The sequence below is a fragment of the Necator americanus genome, chromosome IV, assembly GCF_031761385.1.
Source record: "Necator americanus strain Aroian chromosome IV, whole genome shotgun sequence".
Lineage (NCBI taxonomy): Eukaryota > Metazoa > Nematoda > Chromadorea > Rhabditida > Ancylostomatidae > Necator > Necator americanus.
The window spans coordinates 10,404,501-10,429,042 of NC_087374.1; the positions used below are offsets into that span (position 1 = coordinate 10,404,501).

Here is a 24,542-nt window from a genome sequence, read left to right on the forward strand (position 1 = left end):
TGCAATATTTCATTCATTCATCATTCAAAAGCAGAACTTTAAGATATCAACTATTCAACTGTTTTTTATGGAGTTAGTACCCTTCCTAAACATTTTTGATAATTTTCTCAATGGTGATGGTGTCTCAGCCAAATGAAATAACTTCGGCAAGAATCAATAGGTATTCCTAATCCATCTGTATCCAACAACATTTATCTTTCAACGAACAAGAAGTTCTTGTAAATATGCCACTTACAACTTCTCCCATACTTTTCGCCATCGGCATTGGATATCCATTTGGTCCATTCCTCTGTCGGTTTTTCAGAAGAAGAAGTCGGCTATTTTTAATATACGCTAGTAGCGGCTTAACGTCGGCGTTCACCTTGGCTTTTCCATTTTGAGGGCAATAAATCACTAAAAATAGTAATATTGTAGTTCAATCATAATAACATAAAAATGTCCTCTCATACCATCGTTTCCAAGGGATCCGAAAGCAAAGAGAATAGAAAGTGGCAACATTGGACGATTTGGATATCAGTGCTCACCTTATAAGCCTGTCAGAATCCTCTTTTAATTATTGTCTATGAGAACTCTCTGTTTGGCAGCTCCTTTTTCTTTGTTCAATTCCAATCACAGACGGACCAATATGCGCTATGAATGTTTGTTCACCCCGGAACAATCCAGAACTCACAGTTTAACATGTAATACAATAGTGTTTTGAATCCTTTCTATTCTACATATTTGTCACAGGACACTGGAATGTTGATGACGGAAAATGATGGACTGTACTGCACTGAATGACGGCGGCCATCAAAAATGTAAGTACGTGGACAATAATATCAATAACTTAGTCTTATAGATATTATGGAAGCGAAACTATTACGATCTACACTTAAATATAGAAATCACGAAAAATGTAGCAATTCCTGCGTTTGAACCTTAACATACATTTTAAACTCCTAAACTCCTAAATTAAGTACAATTCCATTTATAGCTAACCTGACACGTTTTTCTGATTTTTCCATATAATTGGAAAAAAAGATTCTCAAATACAGTTCCAGTCTCGATCTCATTTAAAATTTGTATTATTAATTCTAAACTTAGGAAAATTAGTTACACGCTCAGACCAAAACACACAACGGTTAGTGTATTTGGGTCTTATTTTAGACTAATTTCTATTTTTTTTCAATTTCTAGTTGCCAATTTTTCAGTCAGAACATTCAAGAGCACTGTAAGTAGTGTCTAGCCACGTCTCCGCTGCGTAAAAGAGCACTGAGGAACTGTCGAGCGGAACAGGTGGGTACGGACTCTTCAAACCGTTCTACATATTCATTGGACGCCAAAAAATTAACTGTTCCATGATTTAGGGGAACTTCAAGTTGAATTCAATTTGAATATGAAATATGGATATGAATGTGAAAAAGAAAAAAAATTATTTTCGGTGCAGTCGACGCCTTCCAGGTCCTTCTTCTATGGAGTCGATAAATGTGCTGACGAGGATATATGCTGTACCCTCTAGCCACTCAACACGAAAAGAGACGAATTTGACTTTTTGGGAAAAACACCCATTTTAGCCATCACTAAGAAATATTCTTTGCATGGTATTTCCCCTCGAGCAAGTTTTGACAAAGGATTTGATGCCCTCTTTTTCTTTCTTCATTCGAACCTTGAAGTATTACGAAAAAGTTGTGTTTAGGTAGGTATGGTAGCAGAGGTGCAAATGCACAAATTCCCATTGGTTGCCTCAATGTCTTCGATCGCTGAACTAAGAATCTGCTGAGTAAGAGACACGTCTCAGGATTTGTATTTTGATTTGAAAGTAAAATTTCCTGCATTTTTCTCTGCATGCTCTTTCCGAATTCAGCTCAGATTTTGGATAGAAGAAGACATGAACTTGAAAAATTTTAAAATGAGAAAGTCGAAATAAGGATTATGACTGTTAATGCTTAAAGTATAAGGAGGAAAATTGCAAGCGATCCCTCCTTTGAAGGAAATAACGAAATAAAGATCACAAGCGGGGATATTGCTTTTGCTTTTTTATTTGTCTCCAGCAGCCTTACTGTTCAAGCATAAGCTCTTATCTATCAAAGCCATAAGATAATGTTAATAAATCAATGCAAACTACACTCACTTTGAGATATTTTCTCATATTCACTTCGCTGTGAACTACGAAAGATGCTAAGATCTATTAAACCTAGGATATTTCTGAAGTAGCGCGGTTTGCAAGATTTTGATACCTTCCGCGTGTCGTACGCCGGTATACCACATTAATTTCCACATAAAGATCCTCATTGTGACAAGCTCCAGGCCAAACGTAGCCAGGCAGTCAATTATGCACCTTCCTTTTCGTGCAACCAGGCATCTCCAGCGCCGTACTCGTCAGAATAGGGATCGAAATCTAGCAGCGATGTTAGAAGCCAATGCGCTTCTGGGATTTGAAGCCGCTTTCGACTTTTTGCATTGAGGCCGCCTTCTCAACGCGTTCCGCGCCGATGGAGTACCAGTTTCGCTTGCTTGATGACATGAATCAGCAAAACAACTGCTGTAGTTCGAACATCATCCGTATGTACAACATTGTTTGAGTTGGTAACTGGAGAAAGACAAAGGACAGCGTCAAGACCCTTCCTGTGGGACAGAGAAGCGGTCGAACTCGTCAATGAGTTCTGTCACCTGGCCTGTACGTTGAAGAAGAACGGCAACTAGAAGAGAGATATTCAGTCAAGATGCACTAAGGGCATTTCTGCATTTAGCTTCTTAACGAATCCCCTGTGGTCGACCCCATCGTCAACGAAATCAAGCTGCGAGTCTAACTATCGGCAATTCGCCCCATCATGAAGTGCGGATCGGAGACTTGAGCAGCACCATCTACGGTGATCGAGAAGGTTGGGCCGAGCTATGTTTAAGGACCGCTCACCTCAGCGAAGATGCGGTTAATCGCGTCAGGCGAAGATATGGGCCCGCCGACTAAGTTATGTCATAATGTTATTATATTTATGTTATCAGGTGAGATCTTAGTATTATGTATTATGGTAGGTATGATGTATTTATGGTGTTGACGTAAAATCTGTAGTTTTAGAGCAGAGGTCGGGAACGAAACAACTTCCATAGAAATTTAGATATGAGTGACATGAGTGGTGATATGATTAGTGTTCATCGCGGGCGTTGTTTATCTTTACCGATCCTTTCCACCAAAATCACGCATTTGTTATTTCTTTAATTATCTAGCTGTTTTTTGGTATTTTGTTGATGCAACAGCTTAATGGGAGTGATCACATTTATAATTCCAGTGATGGATTAGACTGACGTGGATCCACAGGTTGATTCTGTTAGGCAGCGCCAGCGCAGGTGATCTGTGATCTTCTCTTGATGGTACTTGGTGCCAGCTTATCTGTCAGATTTTTGAGAGCCATCTAACTCCGATTCAAGTGTAAGATGGACGGGTGGCCATCGATAGGAGCCCACAGCCCTTCTGCGGCAACATATTCAGTAGAAATGGCTGGGAACGATGGCCCGTAATTGCGCTACGCAGCAGATAATAGCATCAGCAGACCACTGCATTCCTTCTACTTTATGCCCCACCATTTTAACTCATCTCACCCATCAAGCTTGCTTACGGTGTATTAGCAAAGAATCTAAGACTTGTAGTAGTGATTCATGACAATCATTCTTCAGTTTTATAACACTGGCTAGCGAGTTTGTTGAACAAAAGTAGGTTTGGAGGTACAGCAGCGTGGCTGAAACTTGAAATAACTGGATAGTTCTTGTCAATTCCTTAAAGGCATCACCTCACGAATCTTATGAGGTACGGATTTCAGGTGGAGTATTGGTATACGGGATCGTAGATTGTGGAGGGAAGGGTGATTCCCCACATTTCTTTCTAGTTGCCGTAAAAACGGCCCGGTAGACACGACTTCGAGCGTTCCGGTGCGCCGCATCATCCGGACTGTTTTTCATGGCAATTAGAAAGAAATGGACGGAATTACCCCCTTCTCCATAATCTAGCTATCCCGTATAAGATTAATCCACCAGAAATCCGTACCACCTCAGATTCGTGGGGTGATGCCTTTAATATCGTACTCAGACCTTTATTTTCCCAATTGAATTCATATTTCACTTTCTGGTATATTAAATGAATTAATTATTTCTGTTTTCTCCCGATTGATTTTCTGCTACTGATCGTCAAATAAGGTGCGAAATAAGGTCGCAGGAGCAGCTATCTCCACAGCCACATCTTAGGAACACAAGCCGGATGGATGGTCACACTATACTGACTTCACGCCTGTGTTTGGAATTTGTTGAGCATGGAGATATATCAAGCGATTGCTCGCCAAATAGCACAAATATAAATTAAATAAAAACAAAATAGAAAGAATAAAATATGAGTATTAGACGTTGAATGAAGATAACCTACTTCCTGTACTTGTGCGGAACAAACTGCGAAAATTGTTCAATTGTTTGCCTTCAAAATGATGTACACTTAGACGTATACCCACTTATTCATGGCTTATACTCACTTTTACTGGAACAACTTGGAAATTCTGAATTGTGCTCTTTCGAAATGCAAAAGTTAATAATGAAACATCGATTTATTTTCTATTGCCAATAAGTATTGTAGGGTCTCCTAAGCATTTTCTGGGGATTATACTACTCAGGATTTGTTACTTTACGTTCCCTTTTATATTCTCAAATTCATTCGGAGCAAATTTCATTTGTCGCTGCGTCAGAAACACGTGATTTCATGTTGATAGGTAGGGGTTAATGACCTTAATGATATGCCTGCTCTGGGGTAGCGAGTTTTCTGCAGGCACAGATTAGGCTGCACCTAATCGGATGCAGATGTTGTTTGTGGTAGCATGAAGAGGATATCAAGCAGATAACTGAAGCAGAACTAAGCAGAACTTGTTAGCGAAATAACCCATAAACATAATGTTTTATATTGGAATTTTTGTCGGCGTAGAAATGTGAGTTTGGGAAACCACGTAACGAAAAATATATGTAGCTAGGATGATTTCATGTAAAATGAGAGTTCCTCTCTACTGGTTATTCCTTGTATGATCTTGTCGAAGGCATGGTCTTCTCCGTAGAACTTCTCTAGGTCTATATAGAAAGCTTCGACTTCTTCTTCGTAGCTTGATGTTGGAGCGTAAGCGACGAAGAGTAGTCAAAGCTGGTGTTGAACCACATCTTCTCATCCGCAGACGTCCGATTCGGGTAGTGAGTTGTCTGAAAGAGTAAATGTTCTTTGCCATACTCGTGTTGACAAGGACGCCAACTCCACTACCACCTCTACTATCGTCAGATCGTCATCCTAGTCCTTTTCCGTTTCGGTAGCCTACATGATTCCTGCAACCCCGTCCTTCCTGGCGCCACCGTAATAGGCATTCCTCCGGAATCAGGACTCTTTTCTATTACTGCGACATGCAAAAAATTTTAAAACCCATGGGTACGTTGCAAGCCTCTAGTCCTATGAGTTTTTGGGTAATTGTTGGAGGCGACTCCAAGCCGCCTCCCTTGCACCTCCCAGTCACTTGATTACAGGCTTTTGCCCGGACCAACGTGCGGGATACAAGGATGTCATGAGTCAGTTCTGGCTCAGCAAAAGCAGGGAGTCTATCCCCTGAATCCACCTGCGTCTCTGAACAATCACAAGGTCGCTTCTGGTCCGCGAGTAGCCCTCTATCCGCCAACAGGGGACGCGCCACGTAGCCTCGCGACTAACCGACTGTGATCCCTCTAGTGAGGAAGAGACTGACTACAACGTCATAATTTGTGATTTCAACGCAAAAGTTGACTCAAGAAGAACCCCTGAGGAACTTCACATCGGGACCAACGGCCAACATTAGAATGACAACGAGGAGATTCTCTCCGAGTTCATCATGACGACTAAGACCATTCATGGGAACTCGGAATTCTAGAAGCTCCTTTCTCTACACTGGACGTCGGAGTCACCCAGTGGAGGGTACCGTAACGAAATAGACCACATCATCGTCAATAAAAGGTTCTGCCTAGCGGACGTCGCTGTTGTACCAAAGTTCTATACGGGATCGGACCATCGCCTCCTCCGAGGAAGATTTTCCTTCACAAATAAAGAAGAGAAAACCGCCAAGTTCAGAGAGAAAGAGAGAGAAAGAAATCCCAGAACTATCATCAACTGGGATTTCTTCGCCATGCTAGCCGGCTTTTGGGAAGATTCCGCAATGGACGACATCCACGAGGAATATGACCGGTTCGTTGAAAACCTTCACGACTCTTTCGTGTCTTTTAAAACTCTTGAGCTGATACGCCAGCGTGGAGCAGCACGTAGAGCAGGGAAACAGGAACCTCCGAGCTCGCAAGGCTTTGCAGAGAGGCGATAAAGGGAGACCTTAAAGAGAGAATAGCAGAAGTGCTGGCTGAAGCTGCAGAGGCGGGAAAAAGCATCCGCTATGCCCGTCGAGACTTCGCAAGACGAGGATGACTGCTATCCGGAGCCCGAAGGGGACTACCATTGCATCGAGAAGGGGGATGGAGAAAATCATCTACGACTTCTACTCTGATCCCTTCGATAGCCATGTCCACTTGCCCCCTCACCATCTGAGGGAAGACCAACATGTCATCCCAGAGGTTCTCCCGTGCGAAATAGGACATGCTATCATGTCGGTGAGAAATCGTACGGCACCCGGTCCCGACAAAATAAGACCAGAACAACTGAAGAAGCTTTCGCCAGTACTCATCAACACCCTGGCGAGGCTCTTTACACGTTACCTGTCGGAATGCAAGGTTCCTAAACAATGGAAGACCAGCAAGACCGTGTTGTTGTATAAAAAAGTAGATCCATATGACATCGGCAACTATCGCCCAATCTGCTTACTGTCCGTCATCTACAAGCTCTTTACAAGAGTGGTATTTAATAGGATTGAAAAAGTCTTGGATGAAGGACAGCCATGCGACATTGAACACATTCACACTGTTTCGAAACTCATCAAGGTATCACGAGAGTACAGGATGCCGCTCTGTCTCGCCTTCGTCGAATTGAAGGCCTTCGACACAGTTGAGACGGAAGCGGTCGTGGAAGCCTCGGACAACTAAGGCGTCCCTACTCAGTACACAAAGGTACTTCGAGAGTTTCGCAGCAATTTCACGACCGGAATTTCTCCATTCTACAAGAATATCATCACTGACGTGAAAAGGAGATCCATACAGGATGATACAATCTCACCCAAAATATTCACAGCCACCCTCGAGAACGCAATGCGAAAGTTGGAATGGGACGACATGGGAGTGAAGGTTGGTGGTCGGCAGTTACACCATTTGCGCTTTGCTGATGACGTCGTACTGATAACACCTAGCATCAGACAAGCGGAACGAATGCTGACCGAAGAAATTGAAGAAGACAAAGTACACTTGACTCCATGGTCACCTCTTCAACATCACCGTACTTCCTGCTTTGACCTATGCTTCGGAAACTTAGGCATTTCGCAAGCTTAAAAAAAACGCGGTGAGCGTCATTGAATGCGCATTTGAGAGAGTGATGCTAGGAGTATCCCGTTTCACGCAAATGAGGGACGGGATTCGAAGTTCTCTTCTATGTCAACGATCGACGATTACAGACGCCGCCACGTTTGCCAAGGAAAGTTAAATAAGGTTGGCCTGACACGTGATGCGCTTTAACGACAACCGTTGGACCAGAGCTGTGAGCGACTGGGATCGAAATTAAGCGCACTACAGGAAGACAGTCGACCTGATGGTCAGATTTCTTCGTGAAATCCCTTAAAAGAAAATTATGATGCTCTTCGTGTCCTACGCGAAGGGAGGAACCACAGACAACTCTGCGGCTCTGGCACGCGATCAGGACAAATGGAAGAATTACTGGCGCCTGCTCGACCAGTTTTGCTTTGCTCGACCACCAGAAGATCAACGGGAGCCAAGGTGATCAAGGTGAACGTGACCTTGTCTGCTTCCATCTTCATGCTTTAGATTTCTCAGCCAGTGTTCTCTGAGAACAAATCTTTCACGGACCATTTTTAAACATCGTCCTTACAGAATTCTTATTTGTGCTAATGTTTTAATTACTTTTGGTGTTTAATTGGTGTATGGGCTCTTTTCTTTTTTGAATTTCTACCAACTTGAGTTGTTTTGCTTTTGTTCACTAACATGGCTTCATTTTCCTCATTAATGGGGAAACCATAATCCTTTGTTCGCATCTTTCTGCAAGTTTTTCTTTGCGCAAAGCAAAAATAAAGCACATGACTTCCTCTACCTTTTCACAAAGGGATTTTCTTTGCTTTTTCTTAGTCTTGATCCCAACAAGATTCTTGCATGTATAATATGAATAATTGCAGAACAGATGTTGGTCGTATTAATGTTACCTTCTTTATCACTTCCCCGGAATTGATTTCTGTTCAACTACTCTGGAATTGATTGACGTATTAAAAGTAGCCAATCAGGACATATTTATCGTGTTATTCATAGGCATTAGAATAGAATAACAATAGTATCCTGTGAGACAGGTGACCTAGTTGGTAAGAGGTTCCGCTAGGCTCGATCGGACTCAACGGACGAATCGCAGGCGGGGGAGAGCATAAGGGTGGCGCGCTGCAATTAAGGACGTAATAAACAATGTTCCGGGGTTCTCCGTTTCTATTGATACAGGAAAAATTGATGGAACCACCATCTCTCCATAATTTACGATCCCGTATGCGAATAATCCACCTGAAACCCGTACCACCTCAGATTCGTGGGGCGATGCCTTTAAATAACTTGGATCCGTACTCGTAGTTTTTACTCGTATAAAGTACAAAACTCATCGTGGACCTTACTTAAAGGAACCAACGGAGTGGTTGTCCAAAGCTGGAGCCTTTGCAGTTACGGTAGCAACTGAGTGAGTCTTCAAATTATGACATTTTTCTCTCAATATTTCTCTTTCTCACTCCAACATAGTCCCCGTTTCGCACCATCTATTACCACTTTCACCTGATAACAATTTTTCCGCAGTAATTTGAAAATCGCGCGAAAAACGAGAACGAGAACATCATTTCCTTGTTGAAGTTAGCTGGAAGAGAAGACTCTGCCAAGAATGCTTTATTGTGAAGTTGAAAATCCATTTTTTTTTTCAGGAATCAAATGCGCTTTTCTTTGTGTTCAGAGGGTAAAGGTTACAAAATTCATCCACGTCATTGCATGTATCAGTCTCATAGAGGACCTGATGAGAGTCGATAGCACTGAAAGTAGGTTTTTTTTCTCCGTCTAAAAAAGTATTTGACAAATGAATTGTAGAAGAAAAAGCTCACGGTCTATCGATGAGGCAGAATGTGCCAAACCAAAACCCACACGTTAGCTGCGAACATCCAATATAATAAGAGTCTTGTTGAATGAGCTTAAAAATCAGAATGTTGTTTGTTTTAACTCAATTTCTGCCTATGCGTATGTACATTTCCTTTTATGGAACTCAGCAATTCCTTCAAAATAGAGGAGAGAAAGTAGCATTGACATTTATTCAATTAGCTTTGGTTCAAACCCTGCCGTAACATTCGAATTTTATAAAGTATGCAGTATCCGAAAACCGTTGATATTTTTTGGTTTTTTTTTTGCTTCTACAAATACAGATTGGACACTTCTCTACACGGATCCCTCCTAACTTTTCAGGATGCACAGGCCACAATAAAGATGATTAATCTAGACTCACTGTGGCGTACTCCTGTATATCACGATTGGGTATGAACAGAACTTTGCCCTTACGGAAGGCGGTGTCGTTCATTGGAGCTCTGTCAATCTGTCCGGTCCAGCTTTGCGCTGCTTGTTCATAAGTATGAGGTTGATGATATCTGAAAGGAAAGTACACAGAAACGTTGTAACAAATATCAAAGTAAAGAATAGTTGAGACAGTTCATAATAACTAACGCTACATTTTTTTCTTTTTTGTTAGTGTACGAAATAGTAGAGATCATAACAAGAAATACACGAATAAGTAGAGCGGTAGCAGTTTTGTGACAACGTACTGGAAATAGATTCCACTGTATCTATGAGGAATATGCAGATTAAACAAATCAATCCCAGTCTGCGTGCATCTCTTATCAAACATTTCATAGGCTTTTTCTTCAAGCTCGCAGCTCCATCTCTGAAAACATACAGGAAAAATGTTTGAATCAGCAAGCACCACATACACTTCCATTAGTTCCATACTGTTCGCTGGAAAAAAATCAGTGGCAGGATTATGGTAGAGATTTTTAAATTAAATTTGATGCACACAATGTAGGCGCTCTAAACGATTTCTCTCGTAGAGTTTGTAACTTTGTCACACACGACAGAATAGCTGAGTGTACATAGTCTACAAGTAGACGTAGTTGAAAAGGGGGTATTGCCATCAGAATGCGAATTTGATGGTTATAGTTGCAGAAGTAAGAGCAGAACCAATGTGAACTCTTCAGACCGTTAATAACAAAAGTGTGATCGCTTTGAGCACCTGTGTTGAGCCATTTGTCGAGAATTAATTGGTCAGAACATTGGAAATACTACTTTGCAATATTTCATTCATTCATCATTCAAAAGCAGAACTTTAAGATATCAACTATTCAACTGTTTATGGAGTTAGTACCCTTCCTAAACATTTTTGATAATTTTCTCAATGGTGATGGTGTCTCAGCCAAATGAAATAACTTCGGCAAGAATCAATAGGTATTCCTAATCCATCTGTATCCAACAACATTTATCTTTCAACGAACAAGAAGTTCTTGTAAATATGCCACTTACAACTTCTCCCATACTTTTCGCCATCGGCATTGGATATCCATTTGGTCCATTCCTCTGTCGGTTTTTCAGAAGAAGAAGTCGGCTATTTTTAATATACGCTAGTAGCGGCTTAACGTCGGCGTTCACCTTGGCTTTTCCATTTTGAGGGCAATAAATCACTAAAAATAGTAATATTGTAGTTCAATCATAATAACATAAAAATGTCCTCTCATACCATCGTTTCCAAGGGATCCGAAAGCAAAGAGAATAGAAAGTGGCAACATTGGACGATTTGGATATCAGTGCTCAGCTTATAAGCCTGTCAGAATCCTCTTTTAATTATTTTCCATGAGAACTCTGTTTGGCAGCTTCTTTTTCTTCGTTCAATTCTAATCACAGATGCACCAATGTGCACTATGAATGTTCGTTCACCACGGAACAATCCAGAACTCTCAGTTTAACATGTAATACAATAGTGTTTGGAATCCTTTCTATTCTACATATTTGTCACAGGACCCGGGAATGTTGATGACGGAAAATGATGGACTGCAGTGCAGTGGATGATGTCGGCTATCAAAGATGAAAGTTTGTGAACAATAACTCAATAATTCAGTCTTACAAATATTTCTAAAGCAAAACTATTATGATCTATAATAATCCCGAAATATATCAGTTACTGCGTTTGAATCTAAACAGTTACAGTTCTCTACACTTTAAACTCCCGAACTCCTAAATTAAATACAATTATGATATATTATAACGGGCTTATTCTATCACGTGTGTGTATGTGTGTATGTGTGTGTATGTGTTTGTGTGTGTATGTGAGTGTGTGTATGTGTGTGTGTGTGTGTGTGTGTGTATGTGTGTGTATGTGTTTGTGTGTGTATGTGAGTGTGTTTGTGTGTGTGTGTGTGTGTGTGTGTGTGTGTGTGTGTGTGTGTGTGTGTGTGTGTGTGTGTGTGTGTGTGTGTGTGTGTGTGTGTGTGTGTGTGTGTGTGTGTGTGTGTGTGTCACGAAATGCCAGATGCCTATAAAAGGGGGCGTGATGGGTCCACCGGCATCGGATTGGCGCGCTGGCGCCAGATATGTGACGGATCCAGTGGCGTCGAATTGGCGCGCCGGCGCCAGATGGCTATAGAAGGAGGTACGCCGCGTCCCAGGGCGTCGGGGTGGTGCCCTGATGCCAGATAGCTGAACGGTCTGAAAGGTCTGAATGTCTGAAAGTCTGAATTACAGAAAGTCTGAATTCCGGCTTTAGCAGGATGCTCAGGCTGGTTTCATATAAAGCTAAATTGACGCGTTTATTTTATCGTTCCATATCTTTGGAAAAAAAAAAGATTCTCAAGTACAGTTCCATTCTCGATCTTATTCAATATTTGTATTCCTAGTGCTAAACTTAAGAAAGTTAGTTGCATGCTCAGAACTAAACACACAACGATTTGTACATTTAAATCTAATTTTTCTTATTTTATTCTCAAATTGTTAGTTGAAACCTTTCAATCAGAGCATTTAAGAGCAGCAAGTAAGTAAATAAGTGAGTAAGTAAGTGTAATTAGTGTCTGATAACGTCTCCACTGCGTAAAAGAGCACTGAGGGACTGTCGAGCAGAACAGGTGGGTACGGACTCTAGGTCCGATCAGTCTTTAACTTCTCTGAAGGGTGTAAATGCTGTCTTCGCTGCTCTCGTTGATCTATTCAGTTCTTATTTCAAACCGTTCTACATATTCACTGGACGTCAAAAAATTGAACTGTTTCAGGTTGAATTCAATATCAATACTGTGAAAAAGAAAAAAATTATGTTCGGTGCAGTCGACGCCTTCCAGGTCCTTCTTCTATGGAGTCGATAAATGTGATGACGAGGATAAACGCTGTCCCCTTTATCCACTCAGCACGAAGAGAAACGCATTTGAGTTTTGTGGAAAAAGACCCGTATTGACCTTCACGAAAAAAGTATTCTTTGCATAGTACATCCCCTCGAGCAAGTTTTGAAAAAGGAATTGATGTCCTCATTTTCTTCCTCATTCGAGTCTTAAAGTATTGCAAAAAAGTTGTGCTTAGGTAGATATGGTAGCAGAGGTGCAAATATACAGATTTTTGTGGATTGCCGCAATTTCTTCGATCGCTGAACTAAGGATCTGATGAGTAAGAGACACGTCTCACGATTTGCACTTTGATTTTGAAGTAAATCTTTTTCCGAACTCAACTTAGATTTTGGCTAGAAAAGGACATAAAATTGAGAGATTTTAAAGTGAGAAAGTCGAAATAAGGATGACGACTTTCAATCCTGAAAATAGGAGGAAAATTGCGAGCGGTCCCTCCTTCAAAGGGAATAACGAACTAAAGATCACAAGCGTGGAGATTGCTTTTACTTTTTGTCTGTCTCCATTAGCCTTATGATTCAAGCATAAATTCTGCTATATATCAAATCTTGTCTATCAAAGTAATACGATAATGTAAATAAATCAATACAAACGCTTTGAGATGTTTTCTCAACCCCATCATATTGTGAGCTACGAAAGATGCTAGCACCTATTAAAACTAAGGTATTTTCGAAATAGTGCAGCGCAAGCTATATTTTGTTGCATTGATGAGCCAAACAAGTAAATAAAACGTCGGAGGATAGGCAATTTTGTCATCATCAACCATTACTAAACCACTTTTTTTCCATTAACTTTTTTCCCAGCTTGTAGCTTTCGAAAACTATGTTTATCATTGTAAGTCGGGGAAGTTGTGGTGAAGCTTTTTGTAATTTCTTTCAAATCTCATGAGAACTTTCGCAAAGTTCAGATAAGCTTGGAGTGCATGCTTTTCTGCTCACCACATTATGAAGAAATCAACGACAGACTTTTCTCCTCCAGGTTATGCTCCACAGTTAAGAAGCGGAAACGGACAAGGACAGGTTTGAATGAATCAAAGCGCAGCGCAGCTCAATGCTTCGTACACTTTACGCTCACAACACTTCACATCCAAACATAAGAAACTGAATAGAAGAGTCTCCATCAGCTTGAAAACTGATGTCCAACTAATGCTAATTGATGTCGAACTAATGAGCTACGCTCAACCTGTTTCAGATTTTAAGTCGCATTGCAGTGTTTCTAAACCAGTTACGGTTGAAAACAGAAGTCAGTACAGAGTCTTGCAAACAAACCTTACTATTTAAAAATTTCTTTAACCTACCTAATCTTTTGCGCGGTTCGTGGCGATGACGACATCCACACTCACTGTGTCTCTTCCAAATGGGTAGAATCTGTCCTACAAGTGTTTGGTAGACGAAAACTGCTTTTCAGTTAAAAGAACTACCAAATCAGAGGCAAGATATACGATTGATGACTTTTACGAGATCTTTGTAATTGCACAGCATAAGAGAACAAGTACGTAGTATTTTGCTGGAGATCATAACTGAGTGATGCAGAAGGTAGGAAGAACTTTCGCGATCAGGAGAATACAAGGCTACAACGGAAGTAGAGGAGTCATGTAAAAGGTATCTCGAACGTAACAAAATATGAGGTAAATTCGTGAACATCTTCGTGCTGTGAGTCATGGTTGGAATATGCAAGCAGAGATGGGAAAATATTATTTGGTTACTTGCTCCAACCGGCTTCACTTCAAATATGTGCATTTTCATTGTTCTATACTACAGTACAGTGCAATACAATATATATACACAATCTGTGCTTTATCCAGGCTGATTGTAACATTCCTGGTTCTTGCTAAAGCGCACTATCCAAAAACAAATCCTTGAATGTTTACGTACAGAAAAGTTTGTCCCGTATTGGGTCACATAGTCGTCAGTGTTTTACCATACATAATTTCCTAGAAAACTTGTTCATATGTGGACACCTCAGGATGTAAAGGTGGTAAAGCGAAAAGATCTGAACACAATTGGGAAGTACGTCCTTCTTATCAGCTTCGACCGAGTTAGAGGAGGAGGATCAGGCATCTGTTTCCAGTGGGATATGGATAGTGTACTGACAGATACCTTGGGTGTAGCCTCCAAGCTACTGATATCATCTACAAAAATCCTTTTTAAAAGACGCCTACGTTATTGGCAATTTGTTGGAGCGCTCTGTTCTAACGGTGAAATGCGGCTGAGTTCCATGTAAGACATAAGCTGAAGGGGAACTTCAGCACTCCCCTACTCAGCAGCTTCATTACTCCTCCGCTTTCTACAGTTGTGACTTATGCAAGAGAAAGTGGCTTAATGGAACACACTGAAACTTTAAGAATTTCTCATACTCCTAATATCCCAGAAGAAGACATAGTCGGTGAAGAATGTCCTGAACCGGGTGATGTCAGTACACTATCGATCTGAACAGATGGAAGAGACGAAGGCTAATCAGTATGCGGAGAAAGAACGTACTTTCCGGCATACTCGTCGCGCTAACACGTCATAACAGACTTGCTGCCTATTAATTAGAGTAGCATTCGGGTACATTCGTTTCACAGGATGTAAATGGGGGATTCGAAACCTTATACTCTCGCAATAAAGTGTAAAGGAAAAAGTTCTGGCGTTAATCAATCCGCTTGGGATGCACTCCCACGTTCACTTCAACTCAGAATCGTTCGAGGTTCACTAACGTGTAACTGGCATATACAATGACTTGCAGTGGCTAGCCGAGGTGTTAAGTCAGTGTTTTTATCCTCCCATACAAATCTGGTACCAATTTATCGACCCCGGAGGGATGAAAGGCTTGGTGAGCACTAGGGCGGATTTGAACCTCCGATGACTGCTCCCCCGAACCCAGTTGGAACTACGATTACATCGAGAAGGAGTATGTAGAAAAACAACCACAACTTTTATTTTGATCTCTTCGACAGTTATGTGCAGCTGCCTTCCTACAGTCTGAATGAAGACGGTCATGTCAATCTAAAGGTTCTTCCGTCCGAAGAACGACATGCTGTCATGTAAGTAATAAGTCATACGGTACGCGGTGCCCACAGGATAAGGTCTGAACATCTGAAGAATTTTCCACTAGTTCTTATCAACGTTCTGCCAATCAAAGCTTTGAAGAGATTCAGCACGGTTGACCGCATACACACTAATTTTGAAAATTATCGAGCGATTGCGAGAGTGGGGTGGGTGTAGTGTAGCGCTTAGAGTTTTCGCTTCCTGCACGATCGATCGGAGGTTCAAATCCGCCTTAGTGCTCACCAAGCCTTTCATCCCTCCGGGGTCGATAAATTGGTACCAGACTTGTGTGGGACGATAAAAACACCGACTAGATCATCGGCTGGCTCCAGCAAGTCATTGTACAGGCCAACACGCGTTCCAAAACCTCTACGATTACGAATTCCAGTAGAACGCGTTGGCGCATACCAAGTGGACTGATTCGCCAGTGACTTTATCCTTTATCCTTTTATATGTATACTGCCAGTTACATGTTCGTTAACCACAAATGATTCTGAATTGAAGTGAGCGTGATGATGCAATCAACCGGATTGATTAACGCCAGACTCTTTATCCCTTATTCATATTTTAATACTCTTCTTTACCAGTGAAAATAACACTCTTTGAATATTCAGAAGCCAAAGCATCCTATGTGCGACATCAAAAGTACTTCTCCTTCACCCTTACTAGAATGTTTCTTGTATTTCAGCGCGAAATTTGCAGGGTAAAGATTATCGAGCTTACAATACGACTGGTTAGGATGTTTTGTTCTCTCATTATTTTGCAGTCTTTGTCGTATTATTGTTTGTAGAAACTACGATTGTAGATAACGGTTGGAAAGTAGGGCTGTCACCTGCCTGCCAGCGATAGTTCCTCTTTGATTGCTCTTCAATCTGGAATTGGCTCAACCAGCCATTTTCAAGCGCCGCTGCACATGGTTTCGGGCGTTTTTGTCCGAACGTAAATAGCGTTAGACGGAAAATTACGGAGAGCTTCTCAACAACGCATACGCCACAAAAAACAGCATAATTTTTCATAGGGTTGTGCGGGAGATCCGATGTAAAGTACTTGATCTCTTTCAAGGACTTCTCACGGGAAAACGTTGGGAAAAAGCGCGGCACTTGTGCATTAGTGTCAAGGAGCATACGAAAGGGGGTGTCAAACCACTTTCACCGCTTACAAGGGGAAGCATAACAGAGCCTATTTTGAAATCGAGTCTTCTAGTCTTGGAGGAACATTCTTGAACAATAACATCTTTGAAGATCCTTAATCTGATAAATCCGGTGTCTAAATCTGAATCGGTGAAATTCCGGTCATATCTCGGCTCTTCGGATTTAAGTGAGACAAATGGATCTTTGGGTTTTGAGATCAGTCAGTGGTCACTAGTAAAATGCAAGATGGAGAATGGAGTACTGACGTTAATCAATACCTTTGGGACGAACCACTGGGTTCAGGATCGTTAAGGTTCAGGAACGGCCTAAACAAAAAATCGTAGGCGCCAGAGGTTCATCTACTCAGAGTTCTATGCTACCAGGCAAACGTGGCGATAATTTATCGATCTCGGAAGGATAAGGGATTGATTTCAACAAAACTAGTTCAGACTTAAAGTAAGCAGTTTCATTGTTAGTTGAGTTGCGAATGAAGGATTTCGTTCGTTCAATAATGGAAAGATTTGATGAAGGCAATAAAAGAAGCGATTTGTACAGCTATTACTCGATATAATACAATATCAATCAATATCTTCAGATACAGGTCATCAAAAATAAATATAATAATATACTGATATTAATTTCAAGTGTTGTTTTGTAATTCGTGGAGTTTCGGTGCAACAAGTGCTGACACAATAGTTTTTTACACAGTATAAAATAATAATTACAAATTCTATAGAGGGGAATTCACTGGAAAAGAACAAGATCGTGTGGACAGCAAGATAGAAAAGTAGAAATATTGAAAAATAGCTTTCTATGAAATAACTCACATTTTACACCTTGCATGGGGAATGAATCGACTTGACAGGAACCATAAGTAATATGCATATTTTTTGCTCCAAAAATATATCTCTATTACACAGATGGAAGTGGATTTGGGGTTGAAAATATGAATTCACAGTAACTTGAGTGAAGTTAAAGCATTTGGTTTCAATCGATGGGTGATCTATTTTATATAGGAAGTCACAGCTCAACGTGTACTGAGTGCGAAATTCACGGATTTTCTCATTCCGCGTTAACCGGAGTGCATCTCAATTGACATCGGTGCCAATGCTTTGATTCGTCAAATTGACACCTTAGAAAAATCTTCAATTAATTTTGGACTCTTTTGACAATTGCCTCCACAACTGTTGGAAAAGTATGATAAGCTGAATTCGGATGAAAAACCCACTCGGTAACGAATCTCGTGTCAGCAATTCCTGACGGACACCGCCATCCATCCGGGCATTCACATTTGTATGATATGGCAGCTAAGTTTAATCGTTGATCGACAACAATCTGAATAGTGTTGTATTTTTGGTGAAAGCAGAAAAAAATCTCCTTTAATCGCTACTCACCTGGTGACAATAGTGCGCCTCGTCGTAAACATTACATTTTTTCGCGAATTTGTCGAAGTTGTTGTGTATATTCGTCAAAGTGTCTTCCTTTTTCTGGAATACCGTTATTTATTGGTGATCAATCATCAATAACATGTTATGATCAACGTATGTTTTTTATCCGACATTCCTTCTTGGGATCAACTTCCAGCACCTTGAGAAAAGAGATAGAATAGTGATTATGTGAAAATTATAGAGGTTCTTTCAGTGATGTCGCTGGAGAAACTATAAACGCCTTGTAACGCCCTTCATGACATATATTATATGATTATCGAATTTATCAAGTCTTCAGGGCTAATATGAGTGGATGGTTGATTCTGAAAAATGTGTAGATGCTGGATAGGATTTCTCCTTCATTTCTCCTAGTTCTTGTCAAAGAAGACATTTTCTTCAAGTGGTCCTAAGACGAAGTGATTCAGCGTCAAGTTCTGATCATTTCGAGCAGTATCTGTTGAGGATTAGATGATGGTGGGTAGAGGTGCTGGTAAGAAGAATAGAGAAGAGATTTTACTCGCGATCTTCTGCCCTCTATCGAGTAAATATGTAAATGATTGTCAATTAATCCCATTGATATTTTTATTGCCCATGTTCGATTGTCCTTCGAAACTAGGTGGATTTTTTTACTGACTTACTTGATACCAATCTTGGCTACAGTTGAAACAAATCAATAAGAAGGTTTTTTTTTATATTTTTTCTAACTCAGCATTTCGCAAAGCCATTGGGAAAATTAATAGTTTGAACAGCACATAACTGCGCAACTTTTTAACAATTTACATTCTTTTCAAAACAACAATAGTGAATGTCTACTGAGTATCTGTGTGTTCACGTTGAGCTTCAAAGTAATTCCGAATTATACACAGCAAAAATCCTCTTTTCTCGATTTTGAGAATTGTTTTGTCACGGTTTCTTTCATTTCGTACTTTTGTTTTCCAAATTCTGGCCACTTTTAAATATTTTTTCCACAAACTACTGCTTCCTATATATATTGGCATATGGAGCACCGGAACGACTTTGACTGATAGAATAAAAACGCGTACGTGGTTGTAAATTTCGTTCTTTCAGTCCTTTTTCTTCACGCTTTTGGTCTTATAAAGTACTATATTTTGCAGCAGCTTAGGAGAAGCTAGCAACAAAGCACTAAAATTATTTTATAGTGTAATTGGTTTAGAAAGTTAGAACTTAGTTAGTTGGTTAGACTTTAAAAACCTTAGAACTGTGTGAATTATTGGTGGACGGGTCCAAGTTATTTCTCCTACGAGATTTTGCTGGCGTGGATATCGCCTCACATAGTTTCTGTTGGTAGAAGAAATAAGGAGGATCTCCGTTGATGACGTAGATTCATGAGGATCTTGCGTGGTGTCCTTGTGAGCGACGCCAACTTCATTTTCCAGCAATGGACTGTTGATTCTATTATATTTTCTTTTCATTGTGAAAAATGAGCTGTGTGAGGCAACCAAATTGGAGCATTGTTTTGACAGAATTTGTTTTTTTTGCGTTTAAATTCGAAGAATAGAGAGTAAATAAAGACGCTGAAGGTGAGGTTGGAGGTAAGAAGGTAAGAACGCTGAAGGTAAGAACCATTGCTACGAAATAATTCTCTAGATTTCGCATTCGCACGTCGAAATTTGAAATTGTGACCTCGAAAACGGATCATGGAGCGGGGTCCCAAAGAGGAGAAATTCTTTCGCTTTCTAATTAGTCTGAAAACAAACAAAGTACTGCGAAACGCTTCCCCATACATATACAGGGTGGCGAAAAATTACGTGCGCGTGACATTTGTCTCTGTTTTAATTATTGTATAAAGCATTTATGCGCATTTTCTTTTTTAAATATACATTTGTTGCTTGTTAATGGTTTGTAGGGAAAAAAAAACTTTTCCAAGCTATGGCGAAGACCTGCCCAGGTCGTGACGCGATTGCACTGTTAGCAAAGAGTGGGACTAAGAATTCAGCAATTTCTTCGAGGCTCGGATTTCCTCTAAGAACCGTCCAGAAGCCGTGGAGCCAAAACAACAACAACAAACAACAAACAACAAACAATCTACTTCCTAGAAACCAAAATCAGCTCTTTTTTGACGAAGGATTTGTGGCCTGCGAACAACCCGGATATGAATCCATTTGACTCTGCTGCTTAGGGATTTATGGAAGAGCAACGTAGGAGTCGAGATGAAAAAAAATCTGGTGACTTTGCGAAAGGAATTGATCAAAATTTGGAACACTCTAAACGTCAACTGCTTGCCTTGCACCATCGATTCCATGAAGAAACGATTAACGCTTGTATCAAAGCTAATAGCGGCCACTTTGAAAATCCTTTGTAATTATAAAGTGCTGTGGCTCATTGCTATATTAAGAAATTCCTTTAAATGTTTGTTGACAAAAAATAAAATCTGAACGTTTTTTATGACGCACGCAATTTTTCGCCACGCTGTACTTTCTGTTAACAACATCAAGCGCAGTGTTGAAGCGCATACTACCGTCATTTCATTCCGAAATCCCAATCTAATGATTCTCCTGAGTGTAACTATTGGGGAAATGTTTGCTGTCAAGGTCAGCCTATTACATTGCATTCTGTAGCATTTTTTCTTAAGGTCGTTCTTACTGCAGCGCGTAGTTCAACAACACGCGCAATCCACATTCACTCACGTTCTTCACGCAAAGAAATAAGCGAAAAAAAGATCGTGTTTTTCTCAGGAGAAAGGGAATAGACTTAATTAATCGCGTGATTACGTTTTCCATCGGACTGCTTCCTTTCGAGTTGTTCTAGCACCCTCTTCAATGGTTTTGACTAGATTTACTTCCTAGAAGATGATGCGAACTCGTTTGACTCGCTTCAAAGACAATTAATTAGGAAATTCGTTTAGGATTGAAACGACGTGAATGTGTTCTTTTGACATCGCAACGACGAGATGTGAAAATTTCGCTTACAAGCGACGAAAACTTAGATCCGGACACCAAGAAGATGGTTTCTCTATAGTTGCCGTTTCCTGACTTTCTTTTCGTAGCAGAGACTAGTTTGATCTGACTTTTTTCTGCTCCTGCGCATGTAAACGTTATGGTTGCGACGCAAAAAGTTGCGTATCAAGTGTTTTCGCACCTAGGTCAGGTCTAGCTTGGCATACGGAAAAAATAAATTTCGTGGAACGCTCGCAACGATTATTCTTCGACTTAGCTTTTATTTTCTGTAATTTCCAAAGGAAGTATCGTCGTGTCAATACTTCATACTAAACCTATGGATGAGGTGAAGAGGGAACGGCAGGAAGAATCGGAAGGGAAACATAAAAAGGTCGTCTTCAAAGATAAAGAAAGATGATATCTTTGCCGCTCAGAAATCGCTCGAGTTTCACCTAACGACTATACGAGGTGTCCACCCATCACTCTGAGGTTTTCAGCAGAAACTATCTCGCATGTTCACCATCCTTACTGGAAGTAGTTCAGCTGCCGAAACGCAGGGAAGATGAAAGAAGAACGCATACTGATCAGCCTTCGTCTCTCCCATCTGTTCAGATCGATAGTGTACTGACATCACCCGGTTCAGGACATTCTTCACCGACCCACTTTCTCCTTGCATAAGTCACAACTGTAGAAAGCGGAGGAGTAATGAAGCTGCTGGGTAGGGGAGTGCTGAAGTTCCCCTTCAGTTTATGTCTTACATGGAACTCAGCCGCATTTCACCGTTAGAACAGAGCGCTCCAACAAATTGCCAATAACGTAGGCGTCTTTTAAAAAGGATTTTTGTAGATGATATCAGTAGCTTGGAGGCTACACCCAAGGTATCTGTCAGTACACTATCCATATCCCACTGGAAACAGATGCCTGATCCTCCTCCTCTAACTCGGTCGAAGCTGATAAGAAGGACGTACTTCCCAATTGTGTTCAGATCTTTTCGCTTTACCACCTTTACATCCTGAGGTGTCCACATATGAACAAGTTTTCTAGGAAATTATGTATGGTAAAACACTGACGACTATGTGACCCAATACGGGACAAACTTTTCTGTACGTAAACATTCAAGGATTTGTTTTTGGATAGTGCGCTTTAGCAAGAACCAGGAATGTTACAATCAGCCTGGATAAAGCACAGATTGTGTATATATATTGTATTGCACTGTACTGTAGTATAGAACAATGAAAATGCACATATTTGAAGTGAAGCCGGTTGGAGCAAGTAACCAAATAATATTTTCCCATCTCTGCTTGCATATTCCAGCCATGACTCACAGCACGAAGATGTTCACGAATTTACCTCATATTTTGTTACGTTCGAGATACCTTTTACATGACTCCTCTACTTTCGTTGTAGCCTTGTATTCTCCTGAGCGCGAGAGTTCTTCCTACCTTCTGCATCACTCAGTTATGATCTCCAGCAAAATACTACGTACTTGTTCTCTTATGGTGTGCAATTACAAAGATCTCGTAAAAGTCATCAATCGTATATCTTGCTTCTGATTTGGTAGTTCTTTTAACTGAAAAGCAGTTTTCGTCTACCAAACACTTGTAGGACAGATTCTACCCATTTGGAAGAGACACAGTGAGTGTGGATGTCGTCATCGCCACGAACCGCGCAAAAGATTAGGTAGGTTAAAGAAATTTTTAAATAGTAAGGTTTGTTTGCAAGACTCTGTACTGACTTCTGTTTTCAACCGTAACTGGTTTAGAAACACTGCAATGCAACTTAAAATCTGAAACAGGTTGAGCGTAGCTCATTAGTTCGACATCAATTAGCATTAGTTGGACATCAGTTTTCAAGCTGATGAAGACTCTTCTATTCAGTTTCTTATGTTTGGATGTGAAGTGTTGTGAGCGTAAAGTGTACGAAGCATAGAAGCTGCGCTTTGATTCATTCAAACCTGTCCTTGTCCGTTTCTGCTTCTTAACTGTGGAGCATAACCTGGAGGAGAAAAGTCTGTCGTTGATTTCTTCATAATGTGGTGAGCAGAAAAGCATGCACTCCAAGCTTATCTGAACTTTGCGAAAGTTCTCATGAGATTTGAAAGAAATTACAAAAAGCTTCACCACAACTTCCCCGACTTACAATGATAAACATAGTTTTCGAAAGCTACAAGCTGGGAAAAAAGTTAATGGAAAAAAAGTGGTTTAGTAATGGTTGATGATGACAAAATTGCCTATCCTCCGACGTTTTATTTACTTGTTTGGCTCATCAATGCAACAAAATATAGCTTGCGCTGCACTATTTCGAAAATACCTTAGTTTTAATAGGTGCTAGCATCTTTCGTAGCTCACAATAAGATGGGGTTGAGAAAACATCTCAAAGCGTTTGTATTGATTTATTTACATTATCGTATTACTTTGATAGACAAGATTTGATATATAGCAGAATTTATGCTTGAATCATAAGGCTAATGGAGACAGACAAAAAGTAAAAGCAATCTACACGCTTGTGATCTTTAGTTCGTTATTCCCTTTAAAGGAGGGACCGCTCGCAATTTTCCTCCTATTTTCAGGATTGAAAGTCGTAATCCTTATTTCGACTTTCTCACTTTAAAATCTCTCAATTTTATGTCCTTTTCTAGCCAAAATCTAAGTTCAGTTCGGAAAAAGATTTACTTCAAAATCAAAGTGCAAATCGTGAGACGTGTCTCTTACTCATCAGATCCTTAGTTCAGCGATCGAAGAAATTGCGGCAATCCACAAAAATCTGTATATTTGCACCTCTGCTACCATATCTACCTAAGCACAACTTTTTTGCAATACTTTAAGACTCGAATGAGGAAGAAAATGAGGACATCAATTCCTTTTTCAAAACTTGCTCGAGGGGATGTACTATGCAGAGAATACTTTTTTCGTGAAGGTCAATACGGGTCTTTTTCCACAAAACTCAGATGCGTTTCTCTTCGTGCTGAGTGGATAAAGGGGACAGCGTTTATCCTCGTCATCACATTTATCGACTCCATAGAAGAAGGACCTGGAAGGCGTCGACTGCACCGAACATAATTTTTTTCTTTTTCACACTATTGATATTGAATTCAACCTGAAGTTTCCCTGAAACAGTTCAATTTTTGACGTCCAGTGAATATGTAGAACGGTTTGAAATAAGAACTGAATAGATCAACGAGAGCAGCGAAGACAGCATTTGCACCCTTCAGAGAAGTTAAAGACTGATCGGACCTAGAGTCCGTACCCACCTGTTCTGCTCGACAGTTCCTCAGTGCTCTTTTACGCAGTGGAGACGTTATCAGACACTAATTACACTTACTTACTGACTTATTTACTTACTTACTGCTCTTAAATGCTCTGATTGAAAGGTTTCAACTAACAATTTGGGAATAAAATAAGAAAAATTGGATTTAAATGTACAAATCGTTGTGTGTTTAGTTCTGAGCATGCAACTAACTTTCTTAAGTTTAGCACTAGGAATACAAATATGG

At 40.4% G+C, this 24,542-nt stretch overlaps 6 protein-coding genes across 7 annotated transcripts in view; 3 read left to right on the forward strand and 3 right to left on the reverse strand.

Moving 5' to 3' along the window:
- The window catches only part of RB195_000849 (uncharacterized protein), a gene marked incomplete at both ends in the record, with an annotated part of 3,345 nt that extends 2,847 nt beyond the window's left edge, over positions 1-498 (reverse strand). The window contains 2 exons of the mRNA XM_064197383.1: positions 236-393; positions 450-498. Of these exons, the coding sequence (XP_064053264.1) occupies positions 236-393; positions 450-498 (207 nt within the window). The remainder of the gene's footprint in view (positions 1-235; positions 394-449) is intronic.
- A 4,614-nt stretch (positions 499-5,112) lies between these two features.
- On the forward strand, positions 5,113-6,335 carry RB195_000850 (uncharacterized protein; the record flags this gene model as incomplete). The annotated part of the gene is made up of 3 exons (XM_064197384.1): positions 5,113-5,210; positions 5,518-5,629; positions 5,895-6,335. 3 exons carry the CDS (start codon positions 5,113-5,115, stop codon positions 6,333-6,335), a joined length of 651 nt encoding a protein of 216 aa, XP_064053265.1.
- Positions 6,336-6,432: 97 nt separating this feature from the next.
- On the forward strand, positions 6,433-7,047 carry RB195_000851 (uncharacterized protein; the record flags this gene model as incomplete). The annotated part of the gene is made up of 1 exon (XM_064197385.1): positions 6,433-7,047. One exon carries the CDS (start codon positions 6,433-6,435, stop codon positions 7,045-7,047), a length of 615 nt encoding a protein of 204 aa, XP_064053266.1.
- Positions 7,048-7,209: 162 nt separating this feature from the next.
- Positions 7,210-7,446, forward strand: RB195_000852 (uncharacterized protein; the record flags this gene model as incomplete). The annotated part of the gene is made up of 1 exon (XM_064197386.1): positions 7,210-7,446. The coding sequence occupies one exon, from the start codon at positions 7,210-7,212 to the stop codon at positions 7,444-7,446; it is 237 nt and encodes a 78-aa protein (XP_064053267.1).
- A 97-nt stretch (positions 7,447-7,543) lies between these two features.
- RB195_000853 (uncharacterized protein) lies at positions 7,544-10,970 on the reverse strand (the record flags this gene model as incomplete). Of its 2 annotated transcripts, none has more annotated exons than XM_064197388.1 (6): positions 7,544-7,727; positions 7,777-7,922; positions 9,644-9,782; positions 9,957-10,075; positions 10,708-10,865; positions 10,922-10,970. In XM_064197388.1, the coding sequence occupies 6 exons, from the start codon at positions 10,968-10,970 to the stop codon at positions 7,544-7,546; spliced, it is 795 nt and encodes a 264-aa protein (XP_064053268.1). The 2 variants fall into 2 exon arrangements, with proteins under 2 accessions (XP_064053268.1, XP_064053269.1); XM_064197387.1 differs by lacking the exons at positions 7,544-7,727; positions 7,777-7,922 and adding exons at positions 9,071-9,179; positions 9,249-9,334.
- A 6,817-nt stretch (positions 10,971-17,787) lies between these two features.
- Positions 17,788-23,078, reverse strand: RB195_000854 (uncharacterized protein; the record flags this gene model as incomplete). The annotated part of the gene is made up of 4 exons (XM_064197389.1): positions 17,788-17,857; positions 17,954-18,060; positions 18,120-18,212; positions 23,004-23,078. The coding sequence occupies 4 exons, from the start codon at positions 23,076-23,078 to the stop codon at positions 17,788-17,790; spliced, it is 345 nt and encodes a 114-aa protein (XP_064053270.1).
- Positions 23,079-24,542: the final 1,464 nt, after the last annotated feature.